This window comes from Pyrus communis, chromosome 9 (assembly GCF_041283825.1).
Source record: "Pyrus communis isolate YQ-2024b chromosome 9, ASM4128382v1, whole genome shotgun sequence".
NCBI lineage: Eukaryota > Viridiplantae > Streptophyta > Magnoliopsida > Rosales > Rosaceae > Pyrus > Pyrus communis.
Genome location: NC_142573.1, coordinates 15,243,037 through 15,260,985, shown reverse-complemented (window position 1 = coordinate 15,260,985; position 17,949 = coordinate 15,243,037). Strand labels below are relative to the sequence as shown.

Here is a 17,949-nt window from a genome sequence, read left to right as displayed (position 1 = left end):
TCGGTTCGGGATTCATGGACTATTGAATATGTGATCCCGATTCCAGTACCGAAAGGTTTGGGATAGGTTCAATATGGATCACAACAAATTTTGTATTATTGGTTTGAAAAAATTTCGGTATGGGATCGGGATTTTTTTTATTTGATTTGAGATTTTGAGGAAAATTTTTCAGCCCTAATGATTTGTCGTAGAATCTAAATATAACCATTTCACATTATCACTAGTTTCAGTTATTCCAAGTGCCAGATTTTCACATGATCATAGAACTAAAAATCCAACATAAACCATGAAAGGAAAACACACAACTTTTATATCTAAAGTAGTGTTAGATTGTGAACCCTAAAGTTCAACCATGACACTTTGGGACTTTTACAGTGTTATATGATCAGCAAACTAATGATTAATGGATGTTAATAGACATATCAAACTCCAATAATATTTCCTATTAGATGTAGAGAAGATGACACCAAGTAAACTTTTACAGACTTTAATTTCTAATGCTGTCCTTCTTCTATATTCCTCTAAGAGCGGCAATTCGAGCTGCCAGTTCATCGTACTCCGGTAGCTTTGGGTGCACGTGCACATCTGGTGTGAAGGAAAATGCTCGGCCATGCTTTTTCGGTGCCTCAATTGAACTCGTTGGCTCTGGTGGGAGAGATGATGCTCTGGCTGACGGAGCCTCTCGCTGAGATCTTCTGCTTCTGTTCCATGTGGATTCACCAGCATCATCATCGTCCAGACTGCCCTTCATCTGGCTCAATTCATAGGGTGACTGTTTCCTGCTGTAATGCATCAAAAGTCCATCCATTATTCTCTCCTCTTCGTCCATTGAATCACTATCATCTCCTCGTCTAGTTTTATCATTCCTGCCAAGATTCTCGTGACCTGGTGGTGGTTTCAAGTTTCCCCTCCTTACTGATCTTCGTTTTGTTTTATCTTCGCCAACTGAAACATCGCTAGGGTGATCTGTTTCCTTTTCGACGTGGCTGCTTTCCTTTTTTTCAGGTCTTGATTTGTAGTAAGGTGGTGGAATAAACTTGGAGTAGAAGGGCATCTTGGTGGTATCCGCTTCATCCCCGGATGTACTTCCTATTGAGCTCGAAGAATATTTTGGGGCAGATTGGAATACATCTGTTGTTGTTTCGTCTTCACTGCTGCCCTGCAGCTTGTATCTGTCATAAGAGTCACCCTCCTGGTTTCTTCTCTTCGGGAAAGCATTGTCCTGCCTTTTATGTGATTTGTGCATATCGTCATCGCTGTCAACTGGAGATCTGCACCTGCGCTGGCCCTGCAAAAAGGGTCATACATGTTACGATCAATGAGAACAGACAATAAGAAGCATTATAATAACACATAACGTGGGAACAAAAAACATGGAGGGAAACGTTTGGCATCTAAGCAGCTTTGCAAGGTACAAAAGTGCCCTCTTCAACATCTTTTCTCAGGGGTTAAATCTCATAAGGCGAGCGAAGATACTTTATTAGCTTCAGAATATGTACCAGATGGTACAATTTACTTTTGATTTCTTCCAGTATTTTATAGCAATGATGCATAAAGTAGACTTACTTGGTCAGATGCCGGTGGAGTATTAGTATTCAGTTTCTGTTCCAAAGCTTTTGAATCCCATTCAATCGAAAATTCTTGTGCTATGTCGTGCATTAACTGAATCTTCATCTCCTTCGTAGGAGGCTTTGACTTCAACCTCTCCACAAACTGAGCACAAACGAACAACTGGGTCAGACAGACTAGAGACAAACCTATAGAACAAGTATGCATCTTTTGATTATTTGATAACTACGAACTTAAAAGAGCAAGTTTTGAATTATCACCTCTTTATTCAGAAAAGGTTCGAGGGAATTTCCGTACTTTTCACTAAACAGAGTTCTGAGGTCGCGGAGTTCTGGCAAATCAGCAAATCGTGCTGCTGCGTACATAATTGACCGAACAGCTTCCTTGCATTCCTCAGGGCACTCACTGGAAACAAACAAATAAAAGATAAGGCTAGCAGAAAAGTCTATGAAACTTAATGAGCATATTATTCCGGAAGCCACATATACCTCTGACTTTTTATGAGAGGAAGATGAGTCGAGATGCATCCAAGAAAGCTCTCAGTTGATTCGTAACAGACGGACATATTTTGCTCAACTAGAAGTCCTTCAGCCTGTTTCACCGATCATGAAGCGTTAAGAGAACTGAACAAGATATATTAATTGGAGGCTCTGGGAGTGAAGTATCGCCACAAGCATATATGTAAAAACCACGGATCATCTGCAACGATGCAGTATGCAAGTAATCTTGATTCAATATAAATGCAAGGCAATCGAAAGTACATGACATTGCGAGCAGGTTTATGTTTGCGTGGCTGGGGATGGAACTACCAATTTTCGGTTTTCGGAGTTGGTTTTGTTAATTTCATGGTTCGGTTTTCGGTAGCCACTTTTCGGTTCGGTTACCAAACCGAAACCAGCCCTAAATTTTCAATTGGCCAGGTAAACAAATCTTTCAAATGAAGGAAAAATTGTATCATACAAAATGATTCATGAGTAAAAAGAGGGAATAGAAACAAGCCTATTTTTCAGGCCACAGAAAACCATAAAAACAACAAAAATTATAAACAAGATTAACGTCATATTGTTAAATTAATTAATCGAAACAAAAACCAAGAAGAAGATTAATTAAGCAGAAACATACATACCCTGCCGTATGCATTGATGTCACGGCCACTCCTCAAAAGATCAGCTATGTCGCTCTTCAAAAACCTCTGCACCGCGCTCCTCCTCTTCTTTATCGCCTCGATCCGCATCTTCGTCATCTTTATATCCGATTTGCTGCATAAAAAAAGAGCCAGAATTAGAACGAAGAAAAAGAAAAACTCATCAACGAACAGAAATAAAAAAAAAAAAATGAAACACGAGTTGGGTTTTTATGTAACGAACCATTTGGTGACGAATTTCGGCTTTCGGAACGCCCTCAGCATCTTGTCCTCTGATGATTCTGAAAAATTCACAAAACCTGGGCTAATAAAGAAAGAAAGAACCGAGCTTTTATACAATGCAATGGGATTTCCGAAATGTAAAAACAAGGTAAAGAATGACTGAGAGATTAAAACATGAGGACTCACCGGTCCACTCCAAGAATCGGATTCAAGAAAACCCAGAAGGAAAGCAAATCGGTATTTTTGGCTTTCGAAGCAAGAAACAGAGAAACAACAATGCCTTCGAATTGGGATCACCACGAAGAACAGAACTCGAAAATCAAGAATTCGGAGCTGTTATACACACACATATAAAAATATATACACTTATATATGTGTGTGTATGTATTTTTTTTCTGGGAAGAAGCTTGCAGAGGAAGAGAGACGAAAGGTCAATCAAGAAGCTATATATACTTGGCAGATGGAGCTCTGGGAAAATCTAAACGGACATGGGGTTTTGCGACGTGGCCTCCCGCTAAAAATATAATTTACCCGCTCCTTTTACGAAAGTCGCTACTAGAAAAGCTAAAATTACCGAAACGAAATTTTCTGCACTCATTTTGTATGTTCCCTAGCTTAACGGGCTTGCGTGAATTTTTCAGGTATATATCAGCTGGAACAAATCAATTAAAGCTATACATGCATCCCTAATGAAAAAGGTTTAACACCTAATCAAGGAATTAAGGCAGCATAAGATTACTTGCACCTCAAGACTCAAGTTTGCTGGGTTTTCTAGTTTTCTAGTGTAGGAGTGACAAAGTAAAACGTATCCTAAGTTGGATTAGCAGATCCTTTGAACACCATAACCAACTTACTAATCAATGAACGAATAATGGAATAGACTTTAAAGTTGGAACTCATATAAAGAATTATTAACACAAAGATATGAAACTTTGATTACACATGTAATTTGTCGATATGTTTGCATGTATGTAAACATTATGTAACCTACCAAAATATATATAATTTGTCGATATGAAACTTTGAATTCTGAAATTCATGTAAGCTACCAAAATATATGGACGAGAAAACTCTCAAAACTCCATGACAATGCTCAACATATGATGTTGTAGGCCTTTATATAGCTAGGCATGCATCAAACACTTTTGACTGGAAAAATCCTAATCAACAAACGAAACCCAAGTCATTAAGAAATATGGTAAAGAAATCGTCTTTCCCTTTATTGCATGCTTTCTTGGCCAATTTTGAACCGTTTCGATTTCTTAGCCAATTCCCATAAAGTTGGCTAACATTTCTCTCTCCTTTATTTAATTTAACTTTTTATTTTAATACAATTACAAACTATAAATAAAAAAATAAATTAAGTTTTTTTTTTTTTTTTTGCCGAAGCCTGAGGTATTAGCCCAGGCACTCTGAAGAGTAAGATTAATTTTTAGTGGAACTTAAGGGCATTTTCAGCCCACCTATGCACATAGTCAAATAACACACGTTCTTTTAAAGTTTTTTACCAAAAAATCACTCGTGTTTTTACCAGTTTTGTTCCTCGATCCCAAGATCAGAAGGCATATATAACCAACTTGAAATTCTATTAAGAAATAAGAAATAAATTAAGTTGGACTATATAAGCTTTGACCATCGTCATTGGTCTGCGTCCGCGTTAAGCCAGCTGATTTAAGTGTCGAACGTGTCAGTAGCAGCATGTTGCGTAACACAAGCGAAAGCGAGTGAAAAGTGACAGCCGTGAGCAACGTATGCTTGCTGGCATCATATATCCATTCTTATATGGCACATCGGCAAATTAATATCCCATTCCTGCTTCCTTTTTCTCTGCACTGTCATTCCTATCCTCGTTATGAGTCCCGCTCTCTTCAACTCTATGAAAAATTATAATCACCCACGCACCATTCATTCTTAATGTAAGGGTGAAAGAGAAAGTATAATAATAAAAATTAAATAATTATTTGCCGTGAGATTAAAATCAAACAATAGGTGATTATAATTTCTTTTAGCTATAGGATCTTGAAGAACAAGATTGTCACGTAATACTGTTTACTAGTATTATTAATTTACACATATTATAATATTTGTATGTGCTATCGTAATACTTATCATAACATGTAAATTAACAGCACTGCGTTATGATTTGATCGTTTCATTTGAAATTTTTTTCCTACCACTCATGTTATTATTAATCTGTTAAACTTTTTTCTTTTCTTTAGTTACATTGAAGGAATTAGAACAACAAATTTATTCTAATCTTAATACATCATCACACACTCCTTCACCACTTGGACTAATCTCAAGGGTTTATTTGTTTTTTTTTTTTTTTTTTTTTGTACAAGAATATATTTAAACTAAAATGTATGGGAATAAGTTGATTTTAAATTCGTAGGGTATTCATGAGTTCGAATATAAGACATTTAACATTTAAATAAAAAGAAATGTCATTAAACTGTTGCATTCAGTGACATTTGTCAAAATTGTTCTAGTTTCTTCACTTCTACTTGCATTTTTGTACAATTCAAATATTATTTCGTTATGAGATAATGTAATAAGTTAGATTATCAAATGAATATCGGACACTTTACCTCAAAATATGTAAATTATCAAGATACTAATATGGAGGATTGATGCCTGAATTGGGTAATTAGTCTTCTCTTCGTAAAGAAACTTGTTTAGAAAAAGAAGCAAAAAAGTGAATCTTTCCGACCAAAAAAGAAAAGTTGATAGAAAAGGAAAGCCAGTGGGTTTGTTTGATAGTTTAGTCGGAAAAACAAGGAAAATGTGACAACTTTGGTTTTGGGCATGATTTATTGTCAAAAGAATAATGGCAAGGCATAGGATGTCAAAACGATGCCGAAACATTTTGGCCAAAACACCTGCTAGCTGGATTCAGTTAACTTACCTCAACCTTGTTTAAAAAATATGGTCGGACACTGTTCTTTAAAAAAGTAATATTTTTGCAGAGCTATAGGACTAAACATGGCCTTTTGACCCTCTTATAATTAGAGATGACCTTAGTTGCATGCTCGAACCACCAACAACAACAAACAAAAAACACATAAAAATTTTAATGTGACTGAAACCACTTTTGTTGAAAATATTTTTAGAACCAATCTGTAGTAAAAAATAAAAATTAAAAAATTAAAAAAAAAACGTAAGTAAATCTTGAAAAAGCACTTATAGTGGCATCCATTTGGAAAAACGCAAGTGAATCCTTGAAAATCAACTAAAGTGCTTCCTAGAAGAAGTACATAACTGATGCTTCTTCCATAAAGCACTTCAAGTGCTTTTGGAACCAAAAATATTTACTTTAAAAGCGTTTTTAGTTATTAAAATTATTTTCAAATGAGCTCTAAATTAATGGATCCATACGGAGTGTAATTTGATAATCATTTAGTTTTCATTTTTCAATATTTGTTTTCACTTTTTTGAAAAGTTCATTAATTACTTTCAATTTTCAATTTACAAAAATATGAAAACTGTTGTGGCTTATTTTATCTGACAGGTAGAGAGATGTGATTGTAGGATTGTGTAGAGGATGTGTTATTCCCCCTACGCAGTGCCTTTATTTATAGTAATAAGGGAGGAAAGAATCATTCTCCTCCAAGGAATACAAGTCCTAATAGGGAAACTAGAATCAAATCTAATGAAGGATTTACACAATCACACTTAAATACAAAGTTTATAACACTCCCCCTTGAGTGTGTAAATACTCAAGTTGATTCGGCATCAAGTAGAGTTAAGGAAGTCGACTCATCAGCACTAATTCTAGGAACACGCTAGTCTCAAAGTAAAGTAGAAACTTGCATATGGAACTAAGTCTCACAAAAGACCCAATGGCTATGGTAAAACCCAAGTAGGGACAAAATCCATGGTGTAAGGAAAAATGCGTGAGTAATACAAAGTCAAATCAAACGTTTACGGAACGTCATCATGGATATGATCAACCCAAGGTGGGTGCCTCGTCAAAACCTCGTTAGGTAGCAAAAACATAGTGGGAAAAATGCTCGTAATCGTAGGGAAAAAAAGTACATTAAGATCAAGTAAGTATACTTCAGGATACTCCTCCTAAGTTTGACATAATTTCTAAGACAACTACCAATGTTACAACTCATAAAGTTTACGCATACCTATTCCTTGAACAAGCTTCTGCAACGTCACATTCGGTAGTGATTTGGTGAAAAGGTCAGTGAGATTGTCTTGTGAACAGATTTACGTGACTTCAATCTTTTGATGCTCTTGTTGTTGATGTAAAAAGAATAACTGCGGCGCAATGTGCTTGGTGTTGTCTCCTTTGGTGTAACCCTTCTTAAGTTGTTTGATACATGCTGCATTATCTTCATAGATCGTATTCGGGACGTCAACGACGAGGTAAAAATCACAGGAGCTTCAAATATGGCCCATAACTGCTATCACCCAGAAGCATTCCCAAGTTACTTCTTGTAAGGCGAGAATTTCAGCATGGTTAGACGAAGTGGCAACTAAGGTCTGTTTAGTTGACCTCCAAGAGATTGTGGTGCCTCTAACGGTAAAGACATAACCAGTTTAAGTATGCACCTTGTGTGGATCAGATAAGTATCATGCGTCGACATAACCAATAAGGCGAGAATGGACTCGAGATAAAAGCGGTGCGACATCACCCAAGGATCTATAGAGATAGAACAGGCCCAGATCCGTAGTACCCTTAAGGTAACGGAAGATGTCTTCAATACCAGTCCACTATCTGCGTGTTGACTCATTACTGTATCTTGCCAAAAGATTAACAGCGAAGAAGATGTCGGGGCTAGTGCATTAAGCTAAGTATAATAAAGCGCCTATCGCACTTGGATAAGGAACTTCAGGCTTCAAAATCTCTTCATCATCCTCCTTTAGACGGAAGGGATCTCATTTTGCATCTAGCAATCAAATGACCACAGGAGTACTCGAAGGCTTCACTTTATCCTCATTAAAGTGGCGCAACACCTTCTGGGTGTAGTTCGATTGATGTACTAAGATTTCATCCGAATGGTGCTCTATCTCGAGATCGAGACAATATCAAGTCTTTCCTAGATCATTCATCTCAAATTCCTACTTTAGGTGAGCGGCAGTTTTCTTGAGCTCTTCAAGAGTTCTGATGATGTTCATGTCGTCAACATAAACTGCAATAATCGCAAAACCAAAATATGACTTCTTAATGAACACGTAAGGGTATAGTTTGTTGTTCACATATCCCTGACTAGTCAAATACTCACTCAGACAGTTATACCACATTCTTCCAGATTGTTTCAAACCGTAAAGTAGATATCTCAACCGAATTGAGAACGTGTTTCGAGGTTTAGAAATATTTGATCTAGTCAACGTAAGTCCTTCGGGAACTTTCATATAAATTTTCGTATCCTGATTCGCATAGAGATATGCAGTTACTACGTCCATCAACTGCAAACTAAGTTTTTCGAAAACTACCAAAATGATAAGGTAGTGAAAAGTACTTACATCCATAACGGGTGAATGAGATTCCTCATAGTCAATCCCGAGGCATTGTGAGAAGCCTTGTACAACAAGACGAGCTTTATAACTCATAATTTCATTCTTCTCATTACGCTTCCGAATGAAAACCAACTTGTAGCCAACGGGGTTCAATGTCATTGCTCAACATGATCTCAGTAGTTACTGCATATGTTAATGCATCGTAGATGATCATCTCATTTCTACACCAAACATCATCTAAGCTAGCATAATATACTGAAATCTCTCGATTCTCAGGAGGTGGATTCGTCTCTTCAAGGATGCTTCCGTAATCTAGAATTTCCTCATGAGTTGGATAGAATGAGTAAGCGACAGTCAGATTCATGGTAGGCTCAACAGGAGCCTGTGTCATGGGTTTCCTCTTCCAAGGGTGTGAATCCTTTAAACCAAGTGGTTTACCACGCTTTTGTGTAGGGGCAGAGGATTGGCTAGCGGCTAATGTATGAGGATCGGCCAAGTTAGCGTCTCTGGCCTCCAGGAGGGAAGTCAGTTATATATTTGGTACATCCATATTTGGAGGCACATTCCTAACTGGAATATGTGATCTTGTCACTTGTGCTAGATCCGTGAAAGCATCTGGCATGCTCTGAGCTACACTCTGAAGATCTATGAAATGCTGCACTTCAATTTCAAACTGAGCAATGCGGGGATCTAAATGAGACAAAGTGGAAGTCTTCCACGATAATTTACGTCATTCTTTAGGAATGGTGACGTTCTTATCTCCCCTTAACATCAGGAAGACTGTCTCATAGAAATGACAATCAGCAAAACGAGCGATAAACAGATCGTCTGTCAAAGGTTCTAAGTAACAGATAATTGAAGGAGAATCATATCCAACATAAATCCCATCCTCCGCTGAGGACCCATTTTTGTACGTAACGGCGACGAAATCAGTACATAGACTGCATAAAAAAAAAAAGTGCAAATGCAATATGTGAGGTTTGTATCTTGAAACCAACCGAAGAGCGCTATATGGCTAAGTCGCAACAGGCCTCAAGTACACCAACATGGTTGCGTGTAATATTGCATGGACTCAAGCAGCAATCAGAAGCTTGGTATATATGACCAACGATTGAACAATTATTTGTAAGCACTTAATGAATGCCTTTGCCAGACTGTTCTGGGTGTGAACATAGGGTACTAAATATTCAACTTCAACCTCAACTGACATGCAATAGTCATCAAAAGTTCTAGATGTGAATTCTCCAGCATTATCCAATCAAATATATTTGATCGGATAATCAGGGTGGTGAGCCCTTAGCTTGATAGCCTGAGTCAATAGTTTAGAGAATACAGCATTCCTTGTGGACAACAAGCACATGTGCGACCAATATGTAGAAGCGTCAACCAAAACCATAAAATATCTAAATGGTCCATATGGAGGGTGAATCGGCCCACAAATGTCCTTCTGAATCCTTTATAGAAAAATATGAGGATTCAAATGAATCTGTCATAAGAAGGCTTAATGATAAGTTTTCCCATTAAGTAGGTTTGACATGCAATTCCTTGAATCAAGCCTAAACTTCAGATTGAAGGATGTTTATGTGATGATTTGAGGATACAGCGTATCGCTATTCATCAAGGGTGTCCCAAACGATCATGCCAAAGAATAATTTCGTGCGCGGTCCCAAAGTTAAGGTTGGCCACATAGTGGCTCTCTATAAGGCATATAGTTGTAGTATACAGAGCACTCGGGATACGCTCCATCTTTTCTAGAATACGCTTCTAGCCATATTCGTAGAAAGTGATGCATAGAAATTCAACTTCATTTTCTACATAGGTTTCAGCGTGATAATTATTATCTCTAATATCCTTGAAACTCAATAACATTCTTCTGAAACGTGGAGAATAAAGTGCATCTTCAATGGTCAAGATTGAACAATTGGACAATTGGACAATTGGATGGGTCTGACAGAGTTGTCAAAGGTGCATTCTTAGGTATGAAGTTAGTAAAATAGATGCGTTCACACAAAACGGTGTGTGTGGTTGCACTATCTACTAGACAACTAACTTTCCCACTAGTCATACCTAGAAATAAAAATTAATTTGAATCGGTCACTTGCATAAAAGTTCCAAAAACAAATCACCAACGTATAATCTAAACATAAAGGAAAATTGTTCAAACTTAAACCAAAAAACAAGGAAAGATTGGTCACTAGGTGGAATTCAGACCTATTATTCTAAAATTAAACTAAAAGTAGTTTATGTTTAAGATTTTAATCTTCCATAGAGGTAATAGCCTCTTGAAAATCAGAAACTTTCATTTTGGTACTCTCCAGTTCATCTACTGGCATAAAATTTGATTCAAACTTCTTACGACGAGAATGATATTCAACTACAACCTTCTGGGGAGCACGGAAAACACGAGACCAATGGTCCTTTGAACCACAATGGTAGCATATGTCTGTATCCATTGTTTCAAGTGCTTTGCCCTTATTCTTGAAGGTCGGGGCCTTGGGAGCGAAGTTAAGGCGCTTCTGGGCTAGGTTTCCTCCCTTAGATGGGCCTTGGTTTTGTCGACCTTGACAGGATGGTTCTAGACTCCCTTACCACGCCTATGTTGGCATTTTAGGCGTTGATGTGCTTCAGGCACATCAGTCGCCCCAGTAGGTCAAGCTTGATGATTTTTTATCAACAGCTAATTCTGCTTTTCAACGAGAAGTAAAACAGAAATCAAATCGGAAAACTTAGTGAACTTTTGAGCCCTATATTGTTGTTGCAGGACAATGTTGGTGGCAACGAAGGTCAAATAAATCTTCTCCAAAAGATTCTCATCAGTTAAGTTCTCGTTACAGATCTTGAGAAGTAATCGGATTCGACAAACTTCAGAACTATATTCATTCATAGACATAAAGTCCTGGAAGCGAATATTTTGCTAGTCATGTCTTGCTTTAGGCAAGAAGATGTCCTTTTAGTGATCAAAGCGGGCCCAAATATGGATGCGCATATGCTTTAGGAAACATATATGCTGCCAGTCATGTCTTGTTTTTTTTTTTTTTTTTTTTTTTTAATTTGTGGGCTAAAGAAACAAGCCAAAATATGGATGCCCAAACAAAGGTGCGCTCAAGTACTTCATGGACACAGATGTACCAGTCTTAAAAGCTAGGCTTTGGTGCGACACAAATACACCAACGCGGGGCTGGGATCCAGTGTATTATAAGCACACGGGGACACCATAGCTCTACAAGCTGGTGTCATTGACTGAGTTCAACAGAAGCCCATTTCGGCTCTGTGATGCAGGCCTAGGGAAGCCACTAAAGCCTAAAAGGGCTGGTGTGTTGACCAGGGTAAAGCCAAGCCTATATGGGCTGGGGTTCAGACCAAAGAACATCCCAGTGTTAGTGGGTAAAGCTGCTTGAGATAAGGCCAGTGCTGCTGTTTCTAGCAACCATGTTATGGGTCAATTTTGGTCGAAGGGAAGCATGGATTTGAACTGGAACCCTATTTTGAACAAAATTAATTAATTAATTTTTCAACGTTGGGTGTGAAAACCATGGGGATTTTGAATTGAAATCCATAAGAACTCAATGAAAATTGAAGAGGATTTCAACAATCATCGTCGAAGACGATAGATTTGACCCAAAAACAAGACTGCAGATCGTGATTCCCAATGGAAATCAACGTTGATGTCGTGGCTCATCTTCGTGCGAGAGTGCATGTAATGACCCAAAAAATTTTAATTGGAAGCTAAATCTAGTGATAGGCCAAAAGTAAAATCACGGTTAATCTCTATGTTGTTAACCATAATAAATCTCTTTCCTTAAAGAAATCAAGTTAAATTTGAGTTGTTTTACGGCTGCATCTAAGTATCTCATTAGACTACCTACGTACCCTACAAAGGGATCAAGCCAATCGTAGTTCACATTATGCTTCTAGATCAACATACTAAAATTTCATTACGATCCAACGGTCGAATCTCCACCAACCACAAAATCAAGTGACGGTCGATGTTTTATTTTACAAACTTACAAATCCAATTTGGGAAGATACGTAGATCAGATTCCCGATCCGTAAGTTCCCAAGGTCCTCAAATATTATGTATTATAATGTCTCAAAGTTTGGTGACGATCCAACGGTCGGATCATCTATTCTTAAATTGACCAAGTAACGTATCATAATGAATTTAGGTTTAAATGATTGACCTATGCCATACAAATACCAAATCTGAATTCAAGACATCTAATTTAGCTTAAATTGGCATCGATGACCTTCAGCCCACGCGCCGCCGCGATTGGAGGTCGGTTGCCCAGCTTCGCCGGAAAATTCAACCATTTCTAAAATTCTCAAAATTTAAAGAAATGAAGATCTCAAAGAGTAGAGCAAACTTTATACATGTGGTCAAGTCCAATTTGGCCAGGAAAAGCTCCAATTTGCCTCGAAATTCACCTGAACCCTATAAATTGGGTGACCTCGATCCGCCACCTCCAGTGCTCCGCCGCCCTAACCAAGGCCTGGGACATGTTCCAGGGTTCACTAGAAGTCAACCCATGGTGGTGGTCGATGGTGCTGGCTTCATAAACGGGTGGATCGCCGCCATAGGTGCCTTCAAACTCGCCAGAGAAAACGACGAGAGTTCGTCGTGAAACCTCGACCACATCCATCCAACTTAGGTGGGAATGGAAGCTGGGACGATGAGGAGTTGATTGGTAATGATGGTGTCACCCAACTCGCTGAGAAAACGCCAGAATCGGCGTCGGAGGTTTGGTTATTCGAGTCGAGTCACGCGGCTTGAGGAAACCGAGTTTCCTCCCCCTCCTTTTCTGGCTCTCTCCTTTCCCCCCTCCCTTGGTTTCTAATTGGGCAGTCCTATTCTTTTCTCTCCCAGCCCTCCATGTGGCTTCACCAGAATTATCTGGAGAGATCCAGATTATGGTCAAATAACCATTTCACCCCTGACTTTGCTTGTTTATAACTTCTCTGTTATAACTCCATTTCACGAACGGTTTGTGCCTACGCGTCCGTGAGATCAAGCTCTATACAAATATGCCAAGAAATACGATAAAATATATAAGGATAAAATACATCCTTGTATAAATTCAATTTAGCCAACTAAGGCATTTTCATTTTTTTCCCCTTTTCGATAAATTTTTCCACATAAGCATATATTTAAAAAATTTCAAGGTATTACAGTGGGTTTAGGGACGACGCCATGGACGATGTCATTTTGGTTTTCAAGAAGATATAGATGTTGGCTCTCGGCTTCGTGGCTTGTAGTTTGGCTCAGTCACGCAGGTTGCAGGCCTTGTGGTGGCTCAATGCAGAGTGGCTTGGAAGCCAGTGGCTTGTGATGTGGTGATGACAGGATGGGTTTCTGGAAATACCCTATTTTTTTTTTTTTTTTTTCAAATTTCCATATTATAATTCAATGGATGGATAGGTATTTGATGCAATTCATGGCAATATCAATTCACATAATTCAACAATTATGGATATAATGCATACACAATTTATGTAGAATCTAAAATTCGAAAAACGTAAAGTTAGGTTATGCATTATGGTGAATGTTCATGCTACCAGGGCTGCAAAAATATCGAGATAAAAACCATTATTTTGGAAGAACTTGATTGCATGATGATATTGATGAACTGGTTTGATGCAAAAAACTTTCACATCAGATTTCTAAGCGCAACGGTAGGAGCATGCTAATAATGTGTTGTAACTTATTTTATCTGACAGGAGAGAGATATGTTTGTAGGGTTGTGTAGAGGATGTGTTATTTCCCCGTGCCTTTATTTATAGTAATAAGGGAGGGAAGAATCCTTCTCTTCCAAGGAATACAAGTCCTAATAAGAACAAATAACTAGAATCCAATCTAATCTAGGATTTTACATAATCACACGTAAATACAAAATTTATAACAAAAACTAAATTTTGAAAACCAAAAAATAAAACTATTTTCTTGAGTTTTTAAATTTTAGTTTTGAGTTTGAAAACTGAAAGTAGTTGTTACACATGTTTTTACATTTCAATTTCAAAAATGTAAAAATTGAAATATTAAAATGATTATCTAACGGTCATGATGGTCTAACTTCCAATAGCGAATCCATTTAAATGACTTCATAACCCATCAAAGCTCGATAGTTATAGTTGATCACATGACTCAACTGTACAGACCAGTCACAATCAGCTAGAATGATTCCAATTTTTTTTTCCCAAGCTTAGGTATCCCACACTCAGGACTAATATCCACTTTGGCCCAAAAAAAACTGAAGTTATTTTAGTCCATTCTTAGGGTTTGTTTGGTATTGCTGTGCTTTGTAAAAAAAAAAAAAAAAAAAAAAAACTAATTTTGTTGTGCTATGAGAATAAATTCATTTTTGCTTCTTCACGTTTTCAGCTTTTTTTCACCCAAAACTGTGAAAATAAGCTATTTTTAAGTGTTTCCGAAACACCTTTTTAAGCTCAACTTTTTTTTGATACCCAATTTGTAACAGCCCGTTCCGAAAATTTTAAAACAAACGCGTGAAAAGACGATTTTGCCCTTAGCGTGATTTTTCGTTGTGTAGTTGTTCTTTTTGGCTTGTTGTGGCTGGTTTTGCACCACACACTCCTCCCCACACTCACCCTCACTGTTTTCCCTATCCCTGCACCTGTCCCGAGCTCCCTTTCCTTTCCTATTTTCCATTCCAACATACGGACACACACACAAACACATCAAACCTTCACAGATTGAAGAAACAAAGTACATATCCATGCTTGTGAGGCTCGTAGGAGTCCAACCGTACCCATTACAGGTAAGGATACCTTCGTTTTCACGTCGAACTCGGGATACCCGATTTTGGGTACTGTTCATGCACACGTAATTTCTCATGTTTTTGGGAATTTCAAGCTTGTAGGAAGCTTGGTGAGGTCCTTAGGAGGCTCGGGGTGGTTCGTTTGAAGGTTTTGGACGTCGGGATCACGAGTTTCGAGGTTGGCCGGAGTTGAGGGTATTTTCCAGGCAAGATTTCATGAATTTTAGCACTTGAAAGTGGTATGATTTTTTTCCTCTCGCCGAAGAAGATGACGGAATATTCCGTCAAAACTGACAGAATATTCCTAACGCCGTTGACGGTTACCGTTAGGGATAACGAAATATTCCTGACAGCGTCAACTGACGCCGTCAGCGTGCCAGGCACGTGCCTGCGCGTGGCCGGTGCGTGTGGCCATGCCTTGGCCGGCGCATGGGGGCACGTGCGACGGTGAAAAATTATTTTAAAAATATGGAGATCTTCCTGAGGTTGAGTAGATCACGTTGGTGTATTCATACACCCCATTTGAGCATTGTATGAGAAGTTATTTCTAAAGGTTGGTTATGTGTTTTAAAATTAACGTTTTTGTAGTTGTTTCGCATATAGGTGAATCCTACCCCGAGAACGAGCGTGGTCACTCGAGGCAGGGGTGTTACGACCCTTCCACATACCAGTGAGTGGGCTTTTGGTTTTCCGTATATACCTATATACTTATATTTTCCCAGAAATCGATTAAAACGTTTATTAGTTTTATGCCATATATTATATTGCCGTTTGTTATGCATGGTTAGTTGCATTTATATATGTGTATGTATTGGTGTTGCGGACGCATAGGTAAGTGCCAGGTAAGTGTAATTCATGTTTACATTCAGTAGTGATTTGAGATGCATTGAGAGCTCATGACCTGCACTCCCGGTGTTAGTGCTCCCGCCCAGAGTTGGGCACAGTCCTTCACGTGATGTTCACCTCCCGCACCACACGCTCAGCTTGGATCCAAGTTAGGTGCACAGTCCTATCGTACATACCACTTTAGGTGGTTCCGACTCGTAGGTGACCCGCGATTATTCGCCCAGCCTTCACGTGATCGTAGCACTTGAGCGTATATATATGTTACACCCAGGCCTATCGTACAGACCATTTTAGGTGGTTCCAACTCGTGTGCAGATCTAGTTACTGAGATTGAGATTTGAGCTCTAGATTCAGCCGTACAGGTCACGTTAGGTGACTCCGGCTGACAGTTTATATGATATTGATGTGTTATTACCTGAGCACTTGCATATCATTTTGGAGGTTTTGGCATAGCATATTCTTGAGCATGATTGGTGTGTATATATATATATATATATATATATATATATATATATATATATATATATATATATATCTATTTTCTGGGAAGTATACAGGTTTTACGGCGAGGGGTTAGAATTTATTTATTAAATGGTTTTCGAAAAGCTTTGTTTTTGCCCACTCACGCTTTTGTTTTGCGCCCCTCCAGGTTCTAGTTGGCTAGCACGTTTGGTGGTTTCCCTAAATATTTTCCCGGCATATCTGATAGACGATCATGTAGACATCGAAATTTCAGTAAAACAAATGTTCACCAATGCATTAAAGTTTTGACGTGTCAAGGCATACATGGCATACGCCACGTGTTGTACAAATTGTACACATGGCGTGTGACTCAACAAAATAGGAAGAAATACCCTTGAAGGATTAAACAAGTTTTTCTTCTCATTTTGGGCAATGACAAGGCAAGTACATTTCAATCCATTGAGGATCAAAACAAGTTTTTCTTCTCATGTTGGGCAATGACAAGGTAAGCACACTTCAATCCATTACGGATCAAAGAAAGTTTTTCTCATTTGGGCAATGACAAAGCATACACATTTCAAGTTTAAAATGGTATTAAGTGGGAAATTAGGCCATAAGTTACACCACTTCAATTTCAATATTGCATTAAGTGGGAAATTAGGCCATAAGTTAGACCACTTCAATTTCAATATTGCATTAAGTGGGAAAATTAGGCAATGGTGCTTGGAAAGGAAAAAAATATTTTGTGGTGGTGATTCATTCTCAAAGCCTATAAATAGGCTTCTCCATCAAGGTATCAAACATCAACCAATTCACAAATACATTTCTCTACTCCCAAATTGGAAGAGAATTCCCCAAATCCTTGAAGCTTTGAAACTCCAAAGCTTCCAACCATCCAAATTCCCAAGAAAAGCCAACACACACCAAAACCAATTCACAAATACATTTCTCTACACACCAAAACCTTGAAGCCTTAAAGTTCTAAAGCTCTCAAGAAAATCCCGAAGGATCAAGAAAGCACTCTTCGTTTCTTCGTCAAATCGTTCTTCAAGATCAAGCCCCAACGGCCCTTGAAGAACTTCCACCAACTCAAGATCAAGCCCCGACGGCCCTTGAAGAAAGTGTTCATCCGTTCATCAACTGTTCATCCTAAGATCAAGCCCCAACGGCCCTTTGGATCAACAACCTCAACAAATCGCCATCCAATCGTTCTTCAAGACTAAGCCCAAAAGCCCTTGAAGATCTGCTCATCCATCAACCTTCAAGATCAAGCCCAAAAGCCCTTGAAGAAATCCACACAACCATTATTCAAGATCAAGCCCCGACGGCCCTTGAAGAAAGTGTTCATCGTTCATCCTAAGATCAAGCCCCAACGGCCCCTTGGATCAACAACACAAACAAATCCACACATCCAATCGTTCTTCAAGACTAAGCCCAAAAGCCCTTGAAGAAATCCACACAACC

At 38.4% G+C, this 17,949-nt stretch overlaps 1 protein-coding gene across 3 annotated transcripts; it reads right to left on the bottom strand.

Moving 5' to 3' along the window:
• Nucleotides 1-287: 287 nt before the first annotated feature.
• On the bottom strand, nt 288-4,033 carry LOC137738646 (uncharacterized). 3 transcript variants are annotated; one of them, XM_068478121.2, is made up of 7 exons: nt 3,122-4,033; nt 2,937-3,017; nt 2,696-2,828; nt 2,058-2,161; nt 1,830-1,974; nt 1,567-1,713; nt 288-1,288 (listed from the first exon to the last, which is right to left on the bottom strand). In XM_068478121.2, exons 2-7 carry the CDS (start codon nt 2,975-2,977, stop codon nt 512-514), a joined length of 1,347 nt encoding a protein of 448 aa, XP_068334222.2. In that variant the 5' UTR covers nt 2,978-3,017; nt 3,122-4,033; the 3' UTR covers nt 288-511. The 3 variants fall into 3 exon arrangements, with proteins under 3 accessions (XP_068334222.2, XP_088555652.1, XP_088555653.1); XM_088699526.1 differs by having other exon boundaries at nt 2,937-3,012; XM_088699527.1 differs by having other exon boundaries at nt 2,937-2,994.
• Nucleotides 4,034-17,949: the final 13,916 nt, after the last annotated feature.

Bases quoted from the DNA above. Each gene is read 5' to 3' on its own strand.
- LOC137738646 (XM_068478121.2), bottom strand. From the start codon at position 2,977: ATGCTGAGGGCGTTCCGAAAGCCGAAATTCGTCACCAAATG. The intron at 2,829-2,936 runs GTTCGTTACATA...TTTTTTATGCAG, and splicing joins CCGAAATTCGTCACCAAATG to CAAATCGGATATAAAGATGA. The intron at 1,289-1,566 runs GTAAGTCTACTT...CCCTTTTTGCAG, and splicing joins CTCCACCGGCATCTGACCAA to GGCCAGCGCAGGTGCAGATC.